This window comes from Mugil cephalus, chromosome 22 (genome assembly GCF_022458985.1).
Source record: "Mugil cephalus isolate CIBA_MC_2020 chromosome 22, CIBA_Mcephalus_1.1, whole genome shotgun sequence".
Classification (NCBI taxonomy): Eukaryota; Metazoa; Chordata; class Actinopteri; order Mugiliformes; family Mugilidae; genus Mugil; species Mugil cephalus.
This window is the reverse complement of record NC_061791.1, coordinates 11242028-11269369: the sequence shown is the minus strand read 5'-3', so window position 1 is coordinate 11269369 and position 27342 is coordinate 11242028. Positions and strand designations below refer to the sequence as shown.

General features: G+C 43.4%; 1 protein-coding gene across 5 annotated transcripts in view; it reads left to right on the top strand.

The window, feature by feature from the left end:
- The first annotated feature begins 1080 nt into the window (after window positions 1–1080).
- The window catches only part of mdfic (MyoD family inhibitor domain containing), a 238441-nt gene continuing 212179 nt past the window's right edge, over window positions 1081–27342 (top strand). For 2 of the 5 annotated variants that reach the window (XR_007111241.1, XM_047575097.1), the window contains exons 1-3: window positions 20585–21153; window positions 21480–21643; window positions 23467–23577. Coding sequence is in view for 4 of the 5 variants with exons in the window: in XM_047575097.1 (XP_047431053.1) it covers window positions 21553–21643; window positions 23467–23577 (202 nt within the window). In the remaining variant the exon portion in view is untranslated. Of the gene's footprint in view, window positions 1204–5863; window positions 5889–5995; window positions 6089–20584; window positions 21154–21479; window positions 21644–23466; window positions 23578–27342 lie in introns of those variants that run through there. The other 3 variants (XM_047575094.1, XM_047575095.1, XM_047575093.1) reach the window with 3 other exon arrangements.

Sequence of the window (27342 nt, the reverse complement as noted above, 5' to 3'; positions counted from 1 at the left end):
GCTGTGTACTACACAACATCAGAGGGAGCTCCGACATTAAAGTGCGAGAGCGCCTGCTATAGACCCTTCTTTCAAAAGCCATGAAATAATAATGGGTTGTGGTTAGAGAGGTATCCGTGAGTCACACTGGCTGCTTTTCATAAAGTGGAGTTATTTACAGTGCGATGAATAAAAGAAAGGGTAGCTGGTGGTGCAAGCCTTTTCCACATGAATGGTGCGTGTGGTGGGGGTCTCACTAATATACACTGGCAGTGCAGTATACCACATGACACGCTGGGAACGGGAGAACACTCTGAGACGGGTTAATTTCTTAAAAATGAATGTTTCTGATGCTTTAAGGGAAGGGAAACGTGTGTCTGGAGTTTCTGGCTGAGAGTTAGACAAAACTGATGCCAGTCTCACGTTTTTTTCTGCTAAATATAAACCTACTGCTAGAAGATTTAGCTTAGCATAGCCTAGCGTAAACATTCTTAATGCAAAAACAGCTATGGTCAGCTTCAGAAAGCAACCAAAATCTGTGGATGTTTGCTTATGACGCTCGGCAGTTACCACACTGTGTCTTTGTTTGTTTCGTCTGTATGGTGGGTTAGGCCCTAAACATCATGTTGGAGGTTTTAAGACGGAGGCGTTTCTTTTTGAGACTTAAAGGAGATGATTGATGCCACTTATGTGCATCCAGAGGACTTAGCTTAGCTTAGCACAAAGACTGGAAACAGAAAAACAGCTATTATCTTTATTTTCTTTGCTCTTAAGAAACTAAGAAATTGCCACATTATATTTTGTCTGCGTTGTTGGGTTTCACAGGGGAGTTGTGCGCTTTATTCAACAACCCCAAAGTGAAAACTGCACTTCCTCAATTGACCACTTGAGGCTGTCTCCAAAAGTGAGTCACATAGACCTACATGTTAAAATACTCGTCTTTAGAGCAAGAATAAATGTGTTTACAGCGTGGGACAAATAACCTCTTTGGTGTACTCCATTCATGACTATTCTATGTGTCAAATGTTTAACTTATATCTAGCTTTTGAACATTTGTATAATTTAGTGCGTGGTTTCATTGGCCCTCCGCTTGTGCTACTGGTCATTTTTGAACTAGCAGGAAGTTGTTTGGAGTGGGGCCCTGGCAAGATGGCGACCGCCACGACCTCCCTCTCCGAGATTCAAAACAAGTCTTTGGGAAAGCTGTGGGTGACGTCGCAGAAGGTTTGTATATCTTTATATAATGTCAGTGCTTGTGCTACTCATCGACTCACAAAACCAAAACTCAGTTTAACGCAAATTTACTTTTTATGACGTAGTCTATCTTGTTAAATTTCGGCCTGTTTAGCTGTTTCCACCTGTGGTCGCAGCTTTAATTTTACACTACGCACGTAAGTTTTTTTTTTTTTTTTTTATGCCTCGAGAACAATGGCTGCATTTTGAGAAAACTACTCCCTGAACTTCTCTGCTCTGTGATAGTACATCTCAGTACAAGTTAGCTGACATCCCACTCTCCTGAATTAGGCCGCGCATCCCGGCGTCATTCATTTCATCTCCAGCGCCGACCAATTAGGTCAATTTATGAACCGTGCCCTTGTGGGATTGGGCGGTAAATATCTCTAGTCTCAGTTTATTGATTAAGAGTGCCGTCTCCGTCTCGGCCCCCTTCTCTCTCTCCACCTCTCCTGACCTGACGATGCGTGTCGGCTCCACAGAAGACCCCTCGCCCCCGGGCTGCAAAATTGCCTGTTAAATAGTCCGAGGCAATGGCAACGCTAATTGAGATCATCATTATTATAATTGCGAGCCCTGAAAAGCGCGTCTTAAATAATTTGCATTGCTCTCAAGTTGATATTGGACGCAGTGCGGAAAAAAAATAATTGCATGGCTCGGAGGCATGGTGCTCGGTTCGACGCCTGCACACCCGTCCCCCTGCCTGCGTGGAGCCGGGTGACACAATGGGCACTGTCCCCCCACATCCATCACATCACATGTTTGTCTCAAGTTTTGAGTTCAATTTTTTGTTGTTGTTGTTGTTCAGTTAAGCCACACTTTATATATATATATATATATATATATATATATATATACACAAACTTTCAGATTTCAGGTTTCAGATTCAGCAGAAAAAGACAAAAACACCCACAAGATCATTCAACGCCGGCGCCGTTTTCCGTTGGTCACTGCGTTTTTAAAGTAAACCTCACTCCCATCTCCTTTGCCCTTTTGCCACATGTCTGCTCCGGAGCTGCTGCTGAGGTAGACAAAAAAAAAACCCACAGCGTGACCTCGATACATAAAACTTCACTCATCACCGCATCATAGGAACCTGGGCGTAAAGGTACTCGTCTCACTTTGTGCAGGGTGGGCGTAATGTATGCAAGAGAAATGCCTATTTCTCCAACTGAAACAAGGGATTAACCCAACAAAATGGTGAGAAACTGCTGATATTCATGAATTCTCGCCTGTGGCATTATCTGCCACGTGCACGCACATCCTATCGCCCCCCCCCCCCCCCCCTTCCCTCTATCCTCATCTCGGGCACGCTGGCACAAAGAGACAATGGCCCTAATGAATATGATATGTTAACACGATACAACTCATTGTTTGTTTGCTTTATGCTTTCGCGACAACAACAACAACAACAACAGCACCGGCGGATGCGGCGGCAACCCTCCGAGGCTGCTGGGAAAATCTCTGGTGAAAATGAGCACATCAAGCAAGAGTGAAGGAGGAGAATCAGATTATCTAAATCCTCTTAGAAGAAACGCTCCCCTCAAACACACTCTTCCCCCTTTATCGCCTCTTTTTTTTCCACAAGCGCGTTGTTTTGTTTTTTTTGTTTTCTTTTTTACGCGTTTACTCGCGATCAACGCGGCACTTTTCAGAGCGGGTGGAGTGCAGGTGGCTGGAAAGGTTACGCGGAGAGGAAAAAAAAAAAATCACAACTATCATCTTTAATCCATGGCAATCACATCTGGCCTTAATCACCAATTCATAATGGAATTTATAATGGAATGATTTCAATTATCTACTACCACCGGCACCACTGAGAAATTAAATTAGGACAATGCATCCGTGCTGTACGTCTCAAATCTCAATATGTTTGCATTTAAGTGGTTCCTTTTCTTTCTTTTCTTTCTTTCTTTCTTTCTTTCTTTCTTTCTTTCTTTCTTTCTTTCTTATTTTGTGGAACTTTTGTGGGGGAGAAGTTTGCAGAAAAGAAAGAAAAGGGGGGAAGAAGACGGAGCAGAGAGGGAAACCTTGGGAGTTGATCATGTGAGGGTTGTGAGGGGGTGGTAAAGAGAAGAAAAAACAAGAAGAAGAAGAAGAAGAAATATCTAGCATTAGCGAGGAATGGTGGGTTAAATCACTTACTGAAGATTTTTAATGACATTTCAGTGTTCCTCGTATAATTACTCTTCATCCAAGATGGGCCGTAATGCTGTTGGACAGTCGCGGTTCAGGCTCGCTAGCTCGCTTCATTAGCGTGTCATTCCTATTTCACATCAGAGGCTTTAATTGTAATGCTGAATATGCACAGCTCTCCGCAGAAGCCTAATCAAAGTGGATCCACTTGTATTATTAATATCAGAAATCAGCCCGCTTGCTATTTTTTTATAAATAAAAGAATACAGACGCATAAATCAGCTGTCATTTATTAGCATGGCCCTGGCATATCCGCCAGACATGCAAGTGGAGCAACCCCACCCCATCTCCGTTCCTCCCCTGCATCACTCATCAAGATTTAAAAAGAATAAAAGACAGAGAGGAGAAAGATGAAGAAGGAGAAGAAGGAAAAAAAGCGGCATTAAATATACATACTAATTCTGCCGTGAAGTAATCAGATTACAGGTGACACCGGGCGGGGGGGGGGGGGAAAAAAAACGGCGGTAACGAGGGGACGGAGAGGTTCACGAGAAGATGGGAGGAAAGGAAGAAAGGGAAAGATGTGAGGATTAGGGATTTACATTCAAAGGCAAATACCAGGAGGAGGCTACAGCTGAGGAGTGGAGGCTGAGCGCGGCCCTGCGCAGGTTGTGCTGACCGACCATAAAAAGCAGCTGTGTTTAGAATATTGCGGCGGCCGGAGTCGAGGCGCCACGAACCGCTAAGCCACATGAGTGCGAAGGCTTTGGTGCAGATGGCGTCCGGAGAAGCACGACTAGAATACCTGCTCTGTTTCTGGAGAAAAAAAAAAAAAAAGAGATACTAGAGCTTTTGCAAAATTAGCCTTCGCTTTACAGAGCAGCTTCTTGTCTGGACTCTGGAAACGTCATCAGTCTCTGACCGAGTGCAGTTTCTATTCGAGGACGCACCAGGAAGTTACTTGTGTGAACGTGGGGCGGCCCACAATCCCAGGATGCTGCTTGTCTAAACTATCAAGCATGCAAGTCCAAATTTCCCCCAACCAGAGTAACAAATTATGTGGCACAAAGGGTCAGAACTTTAAGAACACTCCATTATTTCTGTTTCTATGTATGCAGTTTAATGTCTCATTTTACTCTGAAATGAAAGCATAGACCAGATAAACAACTGAAGTTAAAAATAAATAAATCATGAAATCAATCTGTAACCTAAAATATATTCTAAACTTTCGACTCATCAAATCTGTGGCTGATTCAACGCGTGAACACACTTGTGACATTCTTTCTTTCTATTTTCTTCCCAGTTTAGTTGCAGAAGTTCCCAGAAATGTTGCTTTCACTCTTCTGTCCAGTTCATCGCAAACCAGCTCCGTGGGGTTGAAGTCCAGAGACCGGGCCACGGTCCGCTCCATGTTTTCAAGCTTTCCGTCTGGTTTTTATCCTGAGGTCGTTCTGGTGTAGCTCGGAATAAAGTTTCAGGTCATTATCCTGCTGCAGGATGAAGCCCTGACCGGTAGTCTTCTGGCCTAAGGCCTTAATCATTGTTAACTGTCCTTTAAAGTAGTGTTGCTGCCAAAAGTTTTACATATCCTATACAATACTATCGAAACTATGTTCTTCTCTTATGGTAGCCATTTTTTTAGTAAATAAAATCAATCGAATGGCGCTCAGATGATGTATATGACTATTTCGCTGTTACTCAGATACCAAACTATTTGGCAAATATGGCAGATCCTTGGTGGGTGTAATAAAGGGTAGAAGGTACAACGATCTGCTTGGGATCTAGTGAATTTGGAGCCTTGTGTTGTTTTTTGTGTTTTTTGAGTTGTTCCTAAACCAGTCTGGTCTGGTCTAGGTCGATGGTTTTGGTCAATGGTCTGCTTACAACCGCCGTAAAAATGTCCTCCTTTAACTTAGTCCGTCATCTGTTGCACTGAGGTGACTTCACATAAGGTTAACACTTGCTGACATAGGGTTAGGACTGTGGAAATCAAGTCACCTAACGCACGGTCAAAAACACAAACCCATCACCTACCGGTTGGACACATTGCGATTTCTATCTTCTCGGCGCACCATGAAAAGACACGTCCATCTTTTGTTGACCTAAAAAACAATACGTCCTTTCCTTTGCCGCCGCGTCGGAAGCTGGCCACGTCGCCACCAGACAGCGCTGTCACATTTAATTTCAGGATACAAGAGAAGTTATGACAGCTTCAGGTGGATGAGTCAGACATAAATTATTAATCAGACATTAACGGGGAGACAGACATTAATTAGGCATTAATGTGGAGACTCCTCGTACAGTCTTCCCTCGCCCCTTCCCAGTCACATCCTTCCCCTGAGCTTCTATGTATAGCTCGGCCTCTGTCTCCGTCTCTTAGTGCCACCCACTTTACAGTATGTTCTCTCACATCTGTGTGTGCATAGAAACCATTGTTTTCACTGCAGCTTGAGACACTTTGTTTTATTTAATTTTTTTTTTGTTTCGCGCGTCTCGTCAAGTCAAACACCGCTCAGATATTTCAAACGCTCGAAAAGCTGGTAAAGTTAGACGCACATTCCGGCGCTGGTTGTTGTTGTCGTCGCTGCTGCTCCTGCTGCTGCTGCTGCTCTGTGACTTTCCTTCCTGACATGAATCTGTTTTCCAGAGCCGCTCAGGAACCGGCAGGGCGACAGACCGCTGTAGCTGCAAGTTCGGTGTCAACACGCAAGGGGGGAATTTGCCACCGCTTCGAGAGGAGGTTTGTGTAAACTGCACATTCGGCGGCACATGAAAAGGCTTTATGAACACACACACACACACACGCACAGGAGGAAACGTAAAGGAGGAAACGCGCTGTGAGGAGAAACTAAATTACTTTCTAGTGTACTGTACATGCTATAACCCTGGGAGAAGGCGAGCGGGGAAAATGATAGTGGCAGTGGGGGGCAGTGTTCAAGTACAGGTCAGCTCCATTACCTGAGTCCAGCATGTCTCCCTCACATCCTGAACATACATATATAACCCCGGCTTGATGATATTCTCTCCCAATCTCGCTAGTTTCCATTCCAAACCTCTTTGATCTGTGATTTGCATTTCAGCGCCCAGAGGGTGAAAATTATTTGGATGAGATTTTTTTTTTCTCTCCCCTCATTGCCTTCTTTTCTGCATCTTCTCACTCACCCATTCACCGTACCTGAGGCTTGTAAACTCATCCCCCCCCTCCCCTCCCCTCCCCTCCCTCCCCGTTCCTTACCACCCTACCTCCCTTTTTCCCCAGCTCCCTCCGTCCCTCCTTCCCCGCTGCCCAAGATCTCCTTTTAATATCAGCCGCAGCCCCAGAACGTAACAAACAAATTAGCTGAGGGGAGGCGCCAGCCTCGGCGCCGCACCTGGACGCGACCCTCGGGGTGAGCGGCGAGCTCTGAACGAGACTCCCGATAAAGACTCGTACTTCCAATTTTGTTGCTTCTTTATCGCTTTGTCAAGTACATTTTGTTAATATGTCCTTTATTTAAAGCTGCAGTGCAGAATTTTTGTTTCCCGCTTCTGGCAGTGAGGCTGATGAAGCTTTGGAAAGGCTCTTACGTGGGATTAGAAGGACCTAAGAACTATAAAAATCGTCTTAATGTCCCCACATGAGGACGCCGGGTCTCGGGGGGTGCGGCTCTGGCGGTGGTGCGCCATTTTACAAGTTTTTGAGCACGAGGGTTAAGACGTAAAAGACCCACGCTATAGCTTTAAGAGGGATTTTTAGTGCCGGCCTTTCACTTTTTGTATTTCCATGACTACATGGTCACTGTGACTTAATAAGCAAAGGATGTAAATACTTGTCTTGTTTGCGCAGAGTAAGAACAGCCACATAAAACTTCCGACACATCAACAAGCGGCGTTGTCGCCCCCTAAACCAGGCATCCGTCACAGCAGGCCCGCTTCCCGCTCCGCTGCTTATTTGATGTTTTTAAACAATTTATATTTGTCATCATATCAAAGAGGAGGCGTGCGGCTATCAAACGCGGGAGGTGCAACCCCTCTCAGCCGAGGGGCCCTCTCAGCCGCGCCGCAGCGCATTCCTTATTCTATTTTATCTCTCTCTTGGTTTTTGACTAATGTCAGTAACAGCTACCGGTAATAAAATGCTTGTTAGAGTTTGTGCCGTTGCCTCGCAGCGTCGGCTTTGATACATTGTCAGGCCATTTGCCAGTGTTTCCTGATTACCTCGCCGCCGACTGCATGTTTATTGATTGGGAGTTAATAAAGCGAGGGCCCTCCGCTTATTCCGTCTCCGCTTCCCTCCTGCAGAAGGTGAGGCTTCCTTTGATGTGGGAGCGATACATTGTCAGGCAACATAAATGCACATGTTGTAATGTCAGCTTTGCTCCTAGCCCCCCCTTCTTTCTTTTTCTTTTTTTTTTTTGCATTGTGTGTGCAGGCAGCAGTGTGCCCAGGCGCGTCGTGGTTTTTTTTTTTTTTACTTTGACTGCTGCTGTCATTGTTGGGAACAAATTGAAGGTGTAAGAAAAAACAAACGGCGCCAATTACTTGCATTACCTGCAGGCGGTGGAGGTGACTTTATTTGGCTGTCTGCGGCGCTGCCGACTTAACCGTTCTCCCAACATATGGCTGCCTTCGCGTGTTAGCGCTTTAATGGCTTTGCGTGTGGGATCGTCTCTGTGAGCCTGTCATCTGTGGATCTGTTTACCTGCTACCTTCTATACGTTTATCTCCACTCCCCCCTTCGTGCCCGTTCCATACTGTCCGCCCCCGTGACAGTCCGTGCGGTGATTCCGTCCCTCACCCGGCTGATTGTCTTTTGTCTCTGTCCTCTATTGCTTCTCCCACTGCTGTTTATCCTGCCCCTTCCCCAGACGCGGGCTGCCTCTTCCTCTGCCTGTCTTATATCGAGACCCCCCCTCCCAGCGCGCGTCTCTTTCTCCCCTCTAGTCCCCCCCCTCCCCTCTCCGAACTCCACCAGTCGTGTCAAATCAAAATAACATCTTTAAAAATTCAGTCAACATTGCCCCTACAAACAGCGAGGGCCTCCTTGTTGGCTATTCATGTATTCTGGTGTACACTGTATCATGGTGGCGATGCATTCTGAGCGCGAGAGGGGGGCCCGACATAGTAGTTCCATCAAAATTTGATGTATTCATTCATAGTCACTAGTAAACTCTGTTTGTTTGCAGATAACTGGGATGTTTACCAGGGGCCGAAAAAGCAGACGTGCACATGCAGATCGGTTTCTTATCGGGTGAACCGCGGCCCTGCACCTGCTGCCCGCGTAACCCCTGCTAGGTCCCGGAGGAGCGCGCGCTGACAAGGCCGCCTTGTTTTTTGTCCGCCATCTTCCCCCGTGCTTGCTTACAATACCACTCTCATTCTGTCTATCTCGATGTGCGCTTGCATTTATGTGCCCGGCGACAAACATCATATGTGCTCCGCCTAAGAATTCTCCTAAGATTTGACCCCCCCCCCCCCCTCTCCCATCCACTTTTTTTTTTTTTCCCGTCTCGTTTCTCGCTGTATTTACATCCTTGTTTAGTGTCACATTCTTGGGGTCGCACCAAAGCGCTGTAGCCCCGGGCTGGCTCAGAGGCTTGTGTAGCATTGTGTTTGCTGATCACTTCCGCTGCCTATCACAGCCCGCCACCGTTCCCGCCTTATTTATTTCATTTTTCCCCGTTTTGATAAAACACCCAGAAGTGCTCGTACCGACCCGATCTGGAATAATATGTAAATGGGGAGTGCTGAGGGTCGATTTGCAGCTCTCCCTTAGCCTCTCCTTCCTGGAGATCCTCCCTCCCTCCCTCCCGCCTGCAAACGCCGCCTCCCCGCTCTGTGGAATCTCTGCCTTCCTCTGGATCTGCCCCAAAATCTCATCGTGCCAAAATGCATTACGAACATCAAAACATTTCTGTTTACAGCGACGCCGTCGTGTCAATTAAATCTGATAAATTATTCAAACATTTATCTTCTCCCCCACCATGCCTGGGGAATTTTTAATCAAGCTTCCTATTTGCTTTAAATTAGCACTGTCAAGTGTGTATTTGTGTAAAATCCCTGGTATCATTAAAGATTTATCAATCGGAAATCTGTTTGGGCTGATTTAACTGTTAATTGGCTAGGAGGCCGCGGCTTTGCACTCGTCTGCAACAAGTGTTGGGACGGAGCTGCACAGCGCAACGGCCTGCACCCTCTGTGATGCGTTAGCTGTACACTTACTGGAGCCTGCAGGAACTCTCAGCATCGTAAAGGTTATAGTAGTCGGGATTTGTTTAAATCAGCTGATTGAACGTTTTCATGTTGGAGTCTGTGGTTTGAAGCACTGTTGGACTGCGGGTCGTTCATAAAAGCTCTACCTTCAAGTCACGTAAACCGACCTTCCTCACCTGTCCACTAGTTGTCCTCAGAGGTCTCCTCGCCCAACGCATCACCTGACCAGTCACCTGGTTTTCCCCGTCCTCTCGCGTGACTTCCTGTGCGAGGCCTCCTGCCGGCCTGCCTCTGCCACCTCTGCTGCCTCTGCTTCTGCTCTGTGAGTCTGCATTCGAGTCCTTATTCATGCGCCGCTTCTCTGATCTCTCCTAAGCCGACAACGCGGAGCTTCCACGCTGCTGTGAGAGAAAACGGGCATCGCAAGTCAGAGCTACCTGGTGTATAAAGGAACGATCAGGAAACTCTGTATTGAAGAATTAGTTTGTCATAATTATTGCATATGTTGACTTTTGTTATAAATGAGCGATCTTGGCTTGAGCATTTAATTGGATGGATGTGGAGTTTTCCACTCATGATGAAGCATATTTGCTTGGATCAAGCCTCGCTACAAATACCAACTGAAGAAGTCTTCAGAAAACACCACGAGTGCACTTGCCCTTCTTTTGCCACAGCCTCATTGTGTCTCAGTTTGTGGACCTAGCTGGATGTCTGGCAGACTCCCATTAATTTCCACTGACTGTCAGTTTTAACCACATAAACTGCGGTTCTCTGTACAAGCTTCTTCCTTTGAGCGGTTTGAATGTTTAACCTTTTAATCCTCTGTGAGTAAAATACTATAAATTAAGTCCGGTACTAACTGCAGCAAGTATTTTTGTATACTGCTCCCAAGTCCGGAAAGCCTTCCTTGCTGTATTTACGCATTCGAGATAAGCAAAATGTTTGATCATGGTTTCTTTGATTCGAATAACCTAAATGTGAAACTTATGCACTTTGCAAAAATGTGTATTTATGTATGACACGTTGTGACTGGAGGTATTAAACCGCCTCGAGTCAGGAACAAAACTAAAGCTAAATCAGCCGTAGCAGAATAATTCAAGTAACATTTAAGAATAAATCAAGTGGTATAATAGCATGTAAAGCCAGGCCAGATGGCAGCCACATGTCTGTCTAGGGTCTCGTGGAGGTTAGGCTGAGGTCAAAGAGCAGATCAGTGGTCCTCACGCAACCCCATTCTCTCTTTCCCTCTCTTTCCATGCCTCTTTCAGTCTCTCTTTTTTCCCTTCTATTATTTCACACCCTTTTTCTTCTCCTCCTTTCCTCTTTGCCTGAAATATCCGTCAGCAACAGATTGGAGGAAAATGACGGCACAGCCAAGTGCTTTACACTTCATTGTCCTCTTTGCTTTTGAGTTTCGGTTGAGTGTTTTTTGGGCACGTTTGAAGCATTTTGAAGCCGTATCACAGATGACATGTTTTGTGCATATTTCCAAGCGGTTCCCTTTTGTAATGCAAATGGCCGTGACTCTGTCAATAAGTAGAAAGGCAGACGCATGCCGAACGGATCGCCTGGAACTTTGGCGGCGCGGAGGTTTGACTGCTGTGAAGGATTGTAATGTTAACTGCTTGTGATGGAGGGGTTGTTTTAGGGCTTCACTGACTCAACCACACTCAAACGCACACGATTTACAAATAGACGCACACATCTTGCGGGTTCTCACGTTTGTGCTCGAACGGCCCCGATCCAGCACACACTCCAGCACTCCCATGCCCCCCCACCTCCTCCTCCCTCCTCCTTCACAGCCCAAAGAACCTGCAGCACATCTGTCTGCACTGCATCTCCTCCTCCTCCTCCTCCTCCTCCTGCTTCTACTCCTGCTCTGCTCCTCTAACCATGGCCAGGTGTTTGCCCATAGCCACACAGCTCTTCATCTTCAGGCCGCCAGACCGACTCTGATGTAATTGCTCTCTCCGCTGATCCATGAAAACAGAGAGAAAGGCGAGGGAGAAAAGGGGGGAAAGCAGAGAAAGACAGAGGGAGACACTGTGTGTTGTAGGGCCAGACGGAGGACTAGGATTTCGTGACATGCAAAGAGGTGTGGGTGGCGAGGAAGTGTGTGAGACTGTTTTATAGAGGGTGGAGTGTGAAGCTCCCTGTGTGTGTGTATGTGTGTGTGTGTGTGTGTGTGTGTGTGTGTGTGTGTGTGTGTGTTTATGAGAAGGTCAGGGATAAGTTGTGTGATGACTCTCGTTGCGTTTCCAGGTGCGCACGGAGCCGTGTGCACGCAAGAGACAAAGGAGCTTTATGGTGGGAGTGCGGGGTGCTTTTAGTGGTTGTGTTGTGACGGCAAAGTCAATTAATGTATTCATGATATTTATATATTTAAATATATTTATAAGGGGTTAAACCCACAGGGGGAGGTGGCTTCCATTTTCCTAATGACATGCAAATGGGGTGTAATGTTATGTTCCATCTCAAGCCTATTCCAGATAGTTCTGTGGTGTTATGGGAATTATCAGTGTGCATATGTGTCTAATGGAAAGCTTGACATGTCATCGACTGTCAGGAATCGCGAATAAGTTCGAGCTGGAGCATTTTAAATAAAATCTTTACATTTTCTGCCCTTATCTGCTTATCCGGTTACATTTAAAATGCATGTACCGAGAGCTTTAATCATCTGCATTACATGCAGCCAGTAATCAAGAATTACAAGAGTGTCCGGGCAACATAACTAACAAATTATTCATGTGTCTTTGGATTGATCGTAAATTATGGAAAAGCTCCCGGGCTCAAAATGATTCAGTTCAACAAAATTATCTAAGTGCGAAAACGAAGCGATAACACTATATTTAAATTTCAATCTGCTAGTTATCCAATAATGCACACAGGTATATAAATAACGGCGCACACTACTGCGCATCATTTAGCTCGTCTTCAGCTAAGTAACTAATTAATCAAGCATATCCTATTTGTTCCACTATGAAACAAACAACAACATTAATTTAATAGCCAGAGATTGCAACACTTAGCAGAGATCCCCTGGAGTTTTGAAAGAAGTGTTAGATTAGATTAATGTTTCCTCCCTATGTGGCTAACCTGTGGCACAGCGATGAGACGATACTGTATCAAATTAGAGAATCTGAGGGAAAAAGCTCCCCGCTGTTACCGATCTAATTACTGCAAACACAATAAACAGCATGATTGTTTTTAATGTCTGCCACTTACACACATCGTGGAGCTTTATGGAGTTTGGAGGCACGTTTCACCGTGTGCGGTAATATTTTATATTGCTTAAGATTAAATTACTTCTTCCTTTGTGTGTGTGTTTTTTTTTTTTCACATTCCAAATATGTCTCGACTCGCTTTCTTCGGTTACCAAAACTGTAAATACATTGCATTCTGCTATTTTACTTTAGACAGAAAGTAAGTAATAAGAAGAAAAAACAAAAACAAAAAAAATCTCTGAACATAACACAAATGTTGCTACTGGTAATAGTTCTTGCTACTGCAATAAATATGCTTAAATTGGGAAATAGTGGTTCTTACTAAAGGTGACAAACTTTACCCAGCTACCAGCACTTATTTACCTTCTTGCTAAGAGAAAAAACTAACCACAACTGCCAGGCCTCTGTAATAAATATAAAAATGTATCCAGGAGACAGCAAACAAAGTTCTGTTCAAAGGCAACCAAATCCAATTTAAACTAGCACAATAAAACCGTAACTACAATGTTAATTTGAGATTTAGAAAGGCTGTTTGGTGGATTTTGTAATCTTCAAACACACTTAAGATTTCCTAGAGTTTGCAACTGTATAATTATTCTTCATTTTCAACAAAAGCCAGCAATACGAAGCTTAACTTTTTTTTTTTCATTGACACAGGGGGATGTCAACCAATCATCTGCATTTGTTTTGCCTGCTATAAAAAGCCATGTAGTGGCTTATAACACGCACAAGTCATTATACGAAGTTAAAGGATCAATGAGTCTGATCTAGTGACATCTAGTGGTGAGGTTGTAAATTGCAACCAACTGAATCCCTCTCTGCTCCTTTACAAATTGATAGCTAAAGTGACCAACTGTCTGTTCTTGGCTTCTGTAGAAACATTGTAGCTCCATGGAAGAAGAATGTAGCTATGAAGAGATGTCTACGAGTTAGTTTATCATCTGCCTACTGCTGTTGGCTAGGCTAGTTAGCTGGTGTTGTCCTCTCATATATTGGCCACAAAGCAACTAAGTGTATTTCCCCAAATGTATTCCTTTAATTTATAAAACGCTCAAAATATTTGTCAAAGTCAAAGGCCAACATGTAACAAGGCTAATATGTATGCTTTCCCCATGCTTCAACTAATTTTGACATATTGGCGAGTCGTTAGCGGATGTCACTCTCCACAGATGGCGTATTTTTCAACTCTTAAATTCCATGAACGCAAAATCCATGGCGATTCGGTGCGAGAAAATATTTATCTTGCGATAAATTGATTCTTGGTATTAATTCGCCTTCTCACTCTTGAAGTGTGCCCGCGATATAAGCCCGCCTCTCTTGTGTGTCTGACTTGAATTAATTGTCATTACTATCATTGCGGTCCAGCTGATTGGTTGGTTCACCATTTACAGTATTCACTCTCCAAATCTCATCCTCTCCAGTGACGCTGACATTTGGAGAATTCTTGATTAACATAATTAGACAACTTTGATGGGAGATTTGCAAAATCCCCCCTTTTCTTCTGTCCTGACTGGTTTCCACGCATGGCTCGCAATCTTCACTTTAATGCTGCCAGTCTGTGGATTAGGGGTGACATTTATAAGGGCGCATTTTACTGCAAGATATATAGAAAATATCATATCGGGAAGAATAAATGTGTCAGTGTTTATTGTATGGAGAGCGTTTTTTTTTTTTGGACTTTTTTTCCATATAAGCAAAGAAACAAGAGCTGAAGAGAAAGGGAGCGTTAAAAGACGGAGAGAAAAATAAAGAGACACAGACAGACTCTGGTACGCTGTTATTTCTCTATGAAGGAGACCAACTAGAGCTCCAGCAGTTTATTGATTTTCAGAACTGCTCTGCTCTCATTGTTATCCCAGGGTGCTGAGCACTGTTCATTGGACACACGCAGCACCTCAGGCTGTGAAACCCCAGCTCTCGCAACAGGCCCTTCCCACAGCACACACGCCAACATCCCATTCATACCCATTCATGCCCACGTCTCAATAGCTTCCACTGAGGAGGTAGCAGGGCAACCATATGGGAAATAAGCTTATACAGGCACGCTCACTCTCACGTCTTTTGAAGTATATTGTGTGTGTGTGTGTGTGTGTGTGCGTACAGTGGAAAATGGGGAATATGTTCCTTTTTCCGGATGAGAGAATCACACTAGGATTCCACTGTGTCATGTTGAGCAGCTTTGGTGGAGGTGAAAGGTTCAGATCAACAAAAAAAAAAAAAAAAGACTCATTCGCTTCAGTTATCCAGATTGCTTATTCTCACCGCAGCTGTTGAAGAGGTTCGTTTGGATAAGCAGTGGCTCTGACGTTTTGGATGTTTACCCAGCATTCATCTGCTCATGCTAACAGGAACAAACAACCAAATATTCATCACACACTGCTCGAAAAGAAATTAAAAACCGTGAAGCTTTCTTACACTGACCACTACGTTTTTGTTCACACCGTTTGGGAAATGGTGCCATGGCCGCCGCTCACCTTTAGCTTGGGGTTTGTCTTTAATTATTGTCAGAGAGGAACACACAGCCCAGCTCATCAACTGGATAAATATTTGACCGCTATTCCATAAATTGGCATTGGGGGGGAGGGGAGGTGTTTTGTTTTAACCAAGCATTCTGTCCAAGGCAGACATCATGCACCGAGCGATGCGCACTGAATTGGCTCTCTGCAGGTGACCGCAGCTTGTCTCGGCATGAGGTAAATTAAAACTCACATTTCTGTTCAAAAAAAGAGGGATTTCATACACTTCCTGAATTTGTCTTATTTAATTATAGCCTATGTCAAAGCATAATTTAGGAAGCTTAGGCAGGGCATCCAATTAATCAAGAAATAGGTATGTTTGTGGGCTGTGAAGGAGCGTGCAGGGAAGTGTGTTACCACGTGTGTGTGTGTGTGTCAGAGACAGAGTGAGTTATTGCATGAATATGAGAGAACATTTGCGCTTTGTTTGTGTATGATTTGCGCGTTTGGGTGCTTGCGGGTGGCTGCGCGTGCCTGTGGGTGAAATTCCATCTGCCTCAACCCGGGGGGTTTTGCTAACAGGACTCAGGGGTACGTGCTGGCACCATGTAAGAAAGCTCAAAGCAGGACACACAGGGTATGAGGCGTCACGCCTTAACAAATACGGATCCCACTGTGATTTTAGCCAGTGTCGCTTTAGCCTGGCTTACGGTTTATGCTAATCGCAAATCTTTGAAGGATCATAGAAATCCAAACAGTCTGACATTTTTGATTATCATTCCCACATTGGACAACAAAGGCAGCAAAGGACGACGAAGACGGAAAACTTCCAGGAGTAAAAACTTAGCATTTGCATGCACTAATTATTAAGTTACTTGGAATGTGGGTAGGCAGTTATTCCTAATTCACAGTTTTAGTGATCGCTAGCGCTTCGAGCGGGAAGGTTGAGACCACACGAGCTGTTGCAAGACATCTGTCACAAACATTGCAGCAACAGACACAGTCTCTCTAATGCTGACTGGCATGTATACAATGTAAAGTGGGGGTGTAAAAATGTTCCATGATGCGGGAGAAGTGAAGAGGATGCTAATGAGGAGGCGATATCGTGCTGGCATGCATGGGAGAGTATCGGAGTGTGAGTATTTTTGTGCCTCGCATCAAGTGCTCTGCATTCAGACCTAAGTCACAAACCAGAGGCCACCTTTCTCTAGTTTCCACATTTCATCAAAATGTCAACATATGGTAGAGCAATGAGCCTGAATGATAGGTCAAACACAATAACTGTCTCCGTGGCTTTAGACGATTGTCAATAAAGTTAAATTAATCGCAGATGAGCGGCGTCTTTGATCTCGTATTCTTTGGGGCGAGCTGGTGGAATCCATTTTGGGTCTCGTGGAAAGCTGCGGCTCAGGCATCTTCCGCGCACATGGATCCTGCGTCGCCTGGCCTGAGCTATTGTGATAACCCGCCGAGTGGCCTCTTTTTGTTTTCAACGTCACTTTTAATCGTCAATCACCTGCTATCCTCGTCCTTTATCCGAGGGATACATATTTATGAAGTCTGGTGCTTTCGCGCGAACATTTGCAACTGATTATGTGAACTCTTCTCACTCCAAACTTGGATTCCAGATGTGCAGCTATACAAGCGGAAAGCCATTCAACTCCCATAGTTCTCGTTTCTTAAGGAACAGGGTTTTCATTTGCATTGAAATACTTACCAGTCTCAGTAACGGGCTTCATTCTGATCATAGAGGGATTTCGCTCTAATGAGTCCATCAGTTTATGTCCTGTTCGTGTTCGGTTCCCATTTAGGCTGAATGATTCAAACTGCCAAACACAAAGTCTGCCTTCTCTGACAGTTGGACTAATAAAAGGTTGAATGTTTTGATCAGACAGCCTCAAACAATCCTTTGCTTGGTAGAGGGGAAAAAAAAAGACTTGCCATAATGCTATTAATCATGTGAGGGTGTCAAGGTTCGTCTGGTGTCACGGCCAGCTTCAAAAAGCTTCACTTATTAAGTTCGGCTCATTGCGCATGGACTTCTCTGTATAAACTTTGAAGATTTGATCAGGTACAGGTGCCAGATCTTACCGTTCAAAGCAACACCTCAACATTTTTGCCTGGCCATTAATGTCGATGCAAGGGCCAACGTGGGCCAACTTTTGCGTTTCTGTTAGAACTGCGGCATGCTAAGGGATAAGCTCATTAAGGTAAATTACAGATTGTCTGTCCTACAGCCATTTCTCATTTTCAGCTTGTACTCTCAAAGTTGTTACAAGCAGCAGTTGTATCAGGGTTTTAGACTGTTCAGCCTTTTCAGAAATAATCCTAAGAATCTTTCTGCTAAGAGTAAGGTAGGTGCAAAAGTTCTATACCACTCTTGTGTCTCTAATAGACGTCAAGTGTAGTTGTAGGAGAAAGTTTTATCATAAAGACTCATTTCTGTTAATAGAAATTGCTCCTGTTTGGTAGACAAGCTAATATTTGTCAGGCAAATACCTTCAACAAAAGCTTTTGCGTGGATGTGATCTGGTTATATGTGGAAAAAAGTCCTGTCATAGACCAATTCTAGACCTTCAAGGGGAGCGAGAAATACATGGATACAAATCTCTGTGGCATGTCATGACATTAAGAACACGTCTCAGGTAACTAGTCAGACTCTGAACAAGGAGTGACACACAGACAGGAAGTCTTGGCCTGGATATCTGCTCATTACACTTCAAAACTTTGGGAGTTTCTCATTAGATGATTACTTGGATGAGTCGCTAAACAGAAATTTAATGCATCATAGTCAGATACTTGTAAACTATCCACTGTGGTATTTTAATGTATACTTAACTGGAAGCCGCTTCTTGAAACTTATTCTTGGGAAAGAAAGTTAATAAGCATATTTCTCAAAATATCAAACTATTGCGTTTAAACATTTATTGTTTGCTATTCTGTTTGTAAAATGTATTCAAGATGAGCAACGCAGATGTATGACGATGCCTGGTCTACTGCAGGCTGGTAGAAATAATAAAAGAAATAAATAATAATAAAAAAATGCAAGAGCTTGCAGTTGCAGTGTTTGTTTGGGGGGCCAGATTCCCTTCTATCCCGGCGAAGGAGGATTACGCTCGTCTGCGGCGTGTGCACCGACTGAGCCGCCGCCGCTTCCCTTCCGCCACTACACACTCCAGCAATCAGGCAGGCTGCCAAACAAATAGATGAAGTCAACAGAGAGACGCTTCCTTGTGTCTTCTGAGATGTGACTGCAGCAGATGCAATGCTGACACCAGCGCTTGACACAGTGTGACAACCCACTGTGTCTACACAGCCAGCTCCACTTTGACTTATTTTGAAAGAAGAAGAAAAAAAAGGGGGGGTGGGGGATGACACTATGCACATGATCACACACAAGATAATGTTTGTCAGCAGCAACAGCGGTGTCACTGTGTAAGAGAGACAAAGACTGACAACAGGGGTTGATTTCACGGTGCGGTTAAGTTGCACGTACAGTCCTCGACGTATTTCCATACGAGTGTGTGTATGGGGGGGTGGAGGGGGCTTCTTGGAGTGTAGTCTTTGCTCTGTTCATGATTCAATCTGTGAGGTGAACTATGGCCATTACACACTGCAAGGTCAATATCCCATTACTTAAATGCAATTTTAACCATGATTTTTCTTCCGCGCGAGGCCTCATCTCTCAACTGTATCTCCACTTTGCCGCCCAGATAGCTGAAAGCACTGCATGCTGGTTAACGGAGTTCTTGGTTTCGAGCTGCTCTAGGGGATGGAGTGAGGGAGTATCTGTACCCAGGTAATTACAGTCTGAGGGGGCACAGAGGTCCTCTGTGATTACACATCAGCCCTGTAATGGATTCAACACTTACAGACGTGGAGGGAGAGAAAAAGAGAGAGAGAGAGACTCGTTCCGTACCTCGCCGTCACGAAGGCAGGGGACGGGCGGGCGAGAGACGGCAAGGTGGGGCGGGGTAGGTAGGTATATCTGCAAGATGGATTACGTGGGGTTTGCCGAGTTCAACATTGACACAGATTCATCGTAAATCATTATGCTGGGGACCCGGAGTGATTTCTGCATTAGGAGCAGAAAATGGAGTTCATCCAGTCAATGAGGGAGGGCATATTTCACATCAATCACCTCCACACTCTCATGTTACCAAGGCTTAAATCTCACTTATACTGTTACCAATAGGGTTCAATGGCTATGATGGCAATCAGCAAGACTCTGCACTAACAATACCCCACTGACTACAGAGGACACAGCATGGGGGCTCTGTTGCCAGTTATTTAAAGTAAATTACATATGAACTGCAATGGAGGGAGATAAAAGAGGATGTTGGCACTGTAAAAGTTGCTTAGATTGTAGCACTGATGTATATTTGCAGGTTTCCACTTTTAACACGTGTTCTTTAACTTTTTAGAAGTTCAGTTTGTGTTCTTCACGGACACAGGTGTGCCAAGATTGACAGTCCGACCAACAACCCTTCAAACGGCGGAGGTATCAGTGAAGTTCACCGCTGTGTGAAGTAAAAGGAGATCTTATCACAGGTTGTTGTGCTTTATTGAAAGGGCCTTTACCTCATTGTTTGGTGTCACATCAACACCTTGGAAAAACCAGCTGGTTTATTAAAAAAGTACTTAAGTCATAATGTGTTTATCTGCAGTGCCGCTATTACGCAGAATGTTTTATATAGGGTAAAGATTCAAACACTTCTCTCTTGCTTATATCATGTTCTGTCCCGATTAAGTGACAAGTATCAACATGCTAAAACAGTGTGTTCTTGGGGGATTTGGGGACTCAATGAATGACCGCTACTGATGGCTTCGATTGATGCTCCTAGCTTCCTTTGTATAACAATGCTTTTTAAATTCATATCTCAAACTACCAACTACCCTCCAAGCAGAGTATTTTTTATGGTGAACATGCAGTACAACGATGCCGCCTCAGTAAAAAAAAAAGAAAAAACCACAGGTGGAATTAGCGGCCGCATTCTATTTGTGGGACCCATTATTAATGAGATTTGCTCCATCTGTTCTTTTCCTCACAAAATGTCTGCCGTTCAATTCAAAAAAACAAACTTTATTTTCATGGCTGACATTTTGATTCTTCTCATTTAAAAAGAACATAGGCTTGTTAAAGCTTGTTAAAGGTGGAATTCCACTTTGAGGACGTGAGGCTATTGGGCATGTTGGCTTGCTGTCATGATTTACTGGCACACTAAATGGAATCAAGCCTTTATAAATACACCTGCGCACTCCTTTAGTAGATCAAGTCAAATGACTGCCATTAACGGTTGGACTATGAAACGTTGTTAGGTCACGTGATACCAATTAAACCATCTCTATGACAACGGGAAAAGCACGTGCTGCAGCCATTTGGATTTTTATTTTTTATTTTAGGTTGTTAGCGTGTTAACAGTCGAAAAGAAGACTCGACCGTGTATATTTTGCAGTATTTATGTCATACTTATATAACTCAAAAACTTTTGACGGCAAATTAAAAAGCTTCAATGTATTTTTCTTTATTTTTTTTAAAAAGTTTTTCCTTACTTTATTTTTTGAGACATATGTTCAGGGAGGGCTTTGTTGGCTTTCCTGCCGCTCAGGCAGGCAAAAAGGGGAGAGAAGAGAGGCTTCACTGGCTGCTCTGCAGGAATCCGGATATGATGAAAATGTTTTAGACGCAACTATCCTCAGTAAACTGCCGCCACTGAGCGTCGAAGGCGTCGCGAGGATTATTATTGCTACTTTTTTCTACACGTCAACAACATCTGGACAAACTGGGACAAAGTTACGGAAAAAAAGTTTTTCTTCTCTTTCACTTCGTCTTTTCGCCCCCTCTCTCTCAGAAAGAGAAAAAAAGTTTGGAGGAAGGAAGGAAGGATGGGAATAAGTCAAATTTAAAGCAAGGGAGTTGTCATGTTTGAAAGGTAAGTTATGCCGCATAAACAATATGTCCGGTTTAGCTACAAACAACGCTTGGCGAGCGCTCGTCGCCCTTTTTTTGTGTGTGTTAGAAAAGAAAAGTGAGCGTGTCGACAAATGGGCTGCATGTGAAGGCTTTGTCGGTGAGTTTATGTAAAAATGCAGAGGAGGGAAATTTCCACTAAGTTTTTACTGGAGCTCGACGTCACGTTCTCGGTGTTCGTGCGCGTGTGTACGTGTGAATAAGCAAACAAACACTCAGGTTGAGTAATGACTCGTATGGTTTTGCTTTTGAGTCTTAAAGCTGATGATGAGACATTGGTTTTCACAGCACTGAGGGCTGAGGAAAGGAAAGGGAGGAACAACTTCTTCTGCTGTGTGTTTCCCGACAAGACGACTGTCTCATGTCCAAGGAGACTGTCCTTCCTCCGGATGGGCCGGCTGCAGGGCCAGGAAAAGGCCATGAGACAAGTCCCCTGCTGTCAGCCTCACACGGTAAGAGAACACAGGAGAGGCCATTAATCAATAGCTGTTGATAGGAAAGTTAAATTTAGGTTACCAAAGAGAGGTTTGAGGCCTCCCTGGGGGCATTTGGATAAATGTAATTCACTCATCACGTATGTTAGGGAGTGGATATATAAGTGGTAACTGAGTAAAAAAAAAAAAAAAAGTATGAATATGTTTACTTTTCACTGGGTAACATCTGGTTCCTGACTTTTTCATTTAGGCACAATAACATGTAGAAATCCCCACTTTTTGATGTGTACATGAAGTTCTCACTTCACACGTTTCAACCAGTGCACTAATAAAAATAATGCCGAGCTATTTATAACAATGACTCATTTCCTCAAGAACGCATTTTTGGTTTTTGGTCGTCTTGGTCAAACATGAGAGGAAACTGCAAATAGAGTAAATGAGTCAGTGAATGCATCGTCTGATTACTGGTGCCTATCAGCACCCGAGACAATCTCGGCCGTGTCTTTTTAAATTACGTTGATGTGACTTTTCGTACATACATCAGTATCTGTGCTCCAGCGTTAAGCCTCGATAGTGTTTGTGCTTTTTTTTTTTCTTCCCTCAATAAAGTCTGAAGAAACGCCCTGGTGACTATTAACAGCCACCACAGCCAATTATAGTTTTTAATTAACTTTCTAGTTGCCCCAAAGATTATCACATGTAAAATAAGCTTACCCCCCCACGCCCCCTTTTTCATTTTTCTTCAAACAAGCAATGAACCGTTAACCATCCTATTTATACCAAGCATCATTATGGCACTGTCAAAAAATAGTAAAGTAGGACAAAGTAAGCAATCACAGGGGCTGCTGGATTGTGAATGGATTTTTGCTGGACCTTCAAAGGCACTTGCAGTTAAGACTAGATTTCCCCTCTCTGGGGACTGTGGATGTACTGAGAATAGGCCAATTTATTTCAAACTGTGATCACTAAATACTGCGATGCATCACACAGCACTGCCGCTGCCATACATCAGCTCCAAGCTGAGATACTATGTGCCATATCTGTCGAGATATTCTGCACGCATCCATCATCCACTGCTTACAAAGAGAAGGAGTTGTAGCGTTGGTAAACACGACTGTTAGGTTTTCGGAATCGTTCTTCTCCGATTTTCTTTAGGATCACAGCAAAGCTGGCTCACGCTGCAGTATGTTACAGAAAACTTTTCGGTTTTGAGCAAGCATCTGGTACCAGACCAGTGAATAAAGTCATTGTGGAAGGTTTATTTACTGAACAAAGCGGCAGTGTGCAATGAGCAAAGCGTCTGCAAGTCTAGAAGTTAAGAAGAAGACGCAGCTTGGGGAGATGAGTGAAACTGTCTCTAGTGTCTTTGCGCAGCTATCAGGCCGGGACTTTTTGCCCACATACTTTTTCCAATTTAGATGAATGCAGCCTTTATGGCAGTAAAAGAAGCTTGGCAGGTAGAGCACACCCGGGAGCGCAAGGAGAGAAAATGAGATCCAGAGCTCTGGCAAGGCCTTTACCTGAACCGCTCCACCATGTTATGCAGTTTGCCAGTGGCCTGTTTTTTCTGGCTAAATAGCCTGAGCAGCCTCCGCACCTCTGTCTCATCCAGCTGTCCCTGATATTTTGTCCACTGTGGCTAAAAGTACAGTAAAAGTTTACATCTGTTGTCAGGGGAATAACTGTGATACACATTAATTTACTGAAGTTAAGCTTGTGATAGGATAACATGAATTTAAACAACCACGGCTCTTTTGAGTTAGTCACATATTTCGTTGCTCAACATTAGAGGAGGTTTTTCTTCTACAAACATATCTAACATTTAAGTCCTCTGACTCTAGATGCTTGTGACAGTGAATCATCAGGAAGGACATCGTTTCCCAGGAAACCAGCCACCGAAGGACAAAGTCACGTGACGGAGGAAAGGCCTAATTATCGCGAGCCTGTAAGAAGTAAGTTTTAACGACATGGAGCTGTGGGCGGACAGCAGGACATCTTGGTGTTATTTTTAATGATAAACAACAATGAGATGTTTAATTGGAGAGAGTGAAAGTGATTAACATATTTTGCTCGCGTCGTCAGATGGCAGAGCTTAACTGCAGTTAAGTGTACAGAGCTTTATTTCACTTTTAAATAGCTTTGATTTCACATGCATTGCAGTTGACAGCTGTACGTGTACATGGATGAGGCAGGGTCAGCGTGACAACCCAAATATTAGCTCCAGTTCAAATATCAAGATATCTGCAAGTTCACTTGGCAAGTGCTCTCTTATTCTGCCAAACTGACCAAAACTTGGCTCTCCTCATTACTTTTACTTCTTCTTCCAAACCCTCAGCCATGTGTTTTAGAAGAGGGGAAATCCTGTTTGTGGTTCTGGCATGGGCCGTCTTTACACACTGATTGAATTTTAGCCACAAAGCTTTTACCTAAAACCAAACATTTACCTATTGGAGAGGAATCTTGCCAGCTGCCAGAGTTGTCATTGGGTGTGTTTTTCCTCCAAATAATCTATCAAACCAGTCGCACGTGTTTTGGATTTTAAAGGTATAGTTGTTTTTTCCCCTCCACCTTTATAATCCGTTTTTGTTGGAACTTTGTGAGTCTGTACTGTAACTGTGAGCTAATCACGTTGTTTTATGCAAATGTAGCAGCGCAGCAACAATTATTAGGCATTGAACTGCTTGATTATTAGCATATCTAATTACACCTAGATGCACTTTTGTTCCAAGATATAGATTGCAGCTGACAAAATGAACGGCTAAAAGCTTTATGCACTTCATATGTTTCATTGTTCCAATGTTAACACGGGCTAATAACAGCTGATTGCTTCCATCCATGTAAGTGTCGAGCAGTAATGCAGATTGTGTTCTTGACAACAGTTCTTTTGTTTTTAGGTTGTTAACTTTTCCAGGGTGCCTTTTTCCGCCTTTTTTGGTATTAAGCTTAATGACTTGCCAGCGGCTTGTTTACTGAAATAGCATGGAAAAGAGCTAAAAAAGGAGGAAGGGAAAAAAAAAAGATTTTCTGTCAAGAGGTCTTTTTAGCTTGGCAGGTGTGCGGAGTGTTGCACTTCTGGAGGAAGGCATGCTTCTTTCATCTCAGCAGATAAGCCCCTGTGACAACAGTTTTGCGTTGTAATTGATGTCGTTATCCCCAACATCCACACACACACACACACTCTCTTTCTGCCACACACACACACAGATTGGTAAGGATATGTTAGAGCAGTCCCGGTATGTTCTTATGAGGCACCATAAAATAGTTAAAATGTGAAAGTTTTGTCTTTTTGGGGTTAAATGAAAGTTAGAAATTCGTTCAGGGCAGCTGAAGTTAACCTATTTATGTCATATACCCTCGCAGTCTCGCTGTGGTTTTATTTTGTCGAGGGGACCAATCTGCTCGCTGGCAGGGGTAATTGAGAGTCCTCTTCACCACAGAAACAGGAAATCAATAAGAAATCATCTGCCTGCCCACAACCGGGCCCTCACTGTTTTTTCCCGTGCTGTCCAATTTAAAGCCTGTGTACGGTGATCGGCCGATGACTTTTCACAACAAGAGGAAGCCAATTGTAATGTTATGATAACAGCACAGATCCTATTTCAGTTATGATAACATTGTTTTGACAAGTGGTCTATTTAATCAGCGGGCCCCCTTAAAACAGGAACGTAAACATGGCAACGTTTCCTGTAATAATTTCAATGCTCTTCACAGAGCACAGAATTCATTTGCAGAAAAGTATAATAAACACTTCAAAAATGAGTCATTGAATATGACAAAACTGAAATAGAAGTTATGAACTAAAGTTTAATACATTTTCACATGGTTCAAGCTATTATTCCTGGGATTGTCAACCATTGTGGCTTGTTAGATGACAAAAAAAGTGCGATTCTGCCCTCCCTCTAAGGTCTTTGTCAGTTCCTGTGTGGTTCTGGTGTCCTCTGGGAGGAGGAAGAATCTTGTGGGGGAGACAGACATTCCTCAAGAGACCGTTCTGGGTTTTCAAGCAGCTGATATCTCCTGCAAACAGGGCCTCGCCTCTCCAGCCCCTGCCTGGAAATAAATTGCTGCCACCCAGCCCCAGTTTTAGGAGTTTAATCATCACATTATTCGCCAGATTGTCAAATACTTTTTTTAATGCTTCTATGCATGATAAAGATGACCTTACTAGCTTCTGAAGAACAGGTCTGTTTTTTTCTCTTTTTTATCTCTATGGTGAGAAAGAAGGTCAAATAACATAAGACATTAGTTTGGCCTTTGTGTGAATCTTTGATTCGGCTCTTTAGCAGCACACTTTCAAGGTTATTACCTGTTCGCAGAATTGACCTTTCTGAAGTGAATATATCTGAAGTGACCCCTAATATATGCAGTGAACGGGATTGTTTAATGGGATCGTGTCACATGTGTTCACCTGTGTTGGAAGAAAAGATTCGGCAATCGAGAAATAGACACAAATTTATAAGTTTTTGGCACTAGACGGCTGACGGAGTTAGACCAAGGTAAAACAAAGGGCTGCTTCATCCTTATTTTCATCATTGGCGCTAAAATATTTTTTTTTCTGCCCAAGTGCTGAATCTGTATTCTCACACTGTTACATTTTCCTCATTTGTCTACCAAAGTACACTTTAAGACTTTTTAACCTTTTTTTCCAGAATGTTTTTTTTTTCAGCTATATGAATTGCACAGTGATTGTTGTTATGCAAGATTCATATCTTTATTGCAATCCTCAGAGCCCTGTCTCTGTAGAAATAATGTGTCTAAAGCAAAGACCTATTATAAACTGAACCGTAATTTTCAAGTGATTACTTACCAGTGGGTCATGGAATCAAAAACTGTATAAATAGGGTGAAATGCTAGTGTAGGGGTTGATTAAAATGGCCATTGTAATTCTACCTCTGTTGTAATTATTTTCTCATTGTCTTGGTGCAGATAGATTTCATATGGGAAATTTCAAGTGTGTTAATTAGCATATTTTACCCAAAGTGCCCGACACTATTCAACGTTAATTTTTTTTGAAGATATTCAAAATACTTGAGCCAAATGATTAGATATGCATACCTCAATTCATGGACTGCGCTCTTATAAGTGCACGTTAGATACAAGGCAATGTATGTGGTCACTGATTGTGGGGGAAGAGTGTTTCTTTCCTCCTATATTTAAAATGGAAGTTGTTTTAACACCAGATGACCTTTGTGTCAAAATGGTTCTTGTGCAGCAGATCTCTGCAGTCGTGGAACAAACTCTCAGGTCTTTTCCATCAGTGGATAAAGCAATGCCACAATATAAAAATACGATGACTTAAAGAAAAGTACATATCGTAAAAGAAATGCATAAACAATTCAGCTGTTAAATATTGTGGTTTCTGATGATGGTGCGACATTTAATTATATGCAAATAAATGAACATACTGCAACCTGTGTTTCAATGCATTGCTCGAATACAGAGTTACTTCATGGCAATTACCCACTACTGCACAGCTACAGTCAAATGATGGCGTTACAGTAGATTTTAATAGTGTATTTCATATAACGTAGACGGATGTAATAAACGTGGCCTTTTTACATCTTCTGAATATTTTCTACCTTAATATTTTTTGCCTGTTTATCACAGGTAAGGCAGGCGACCTGCATGGTCATGTTTACCACCTTGCTAAGCAGCCCCACATATGATGGTGTCAGTGGTTTTCACAAGCCACTCACTGAAAGAGGGGTGAGGGGGGA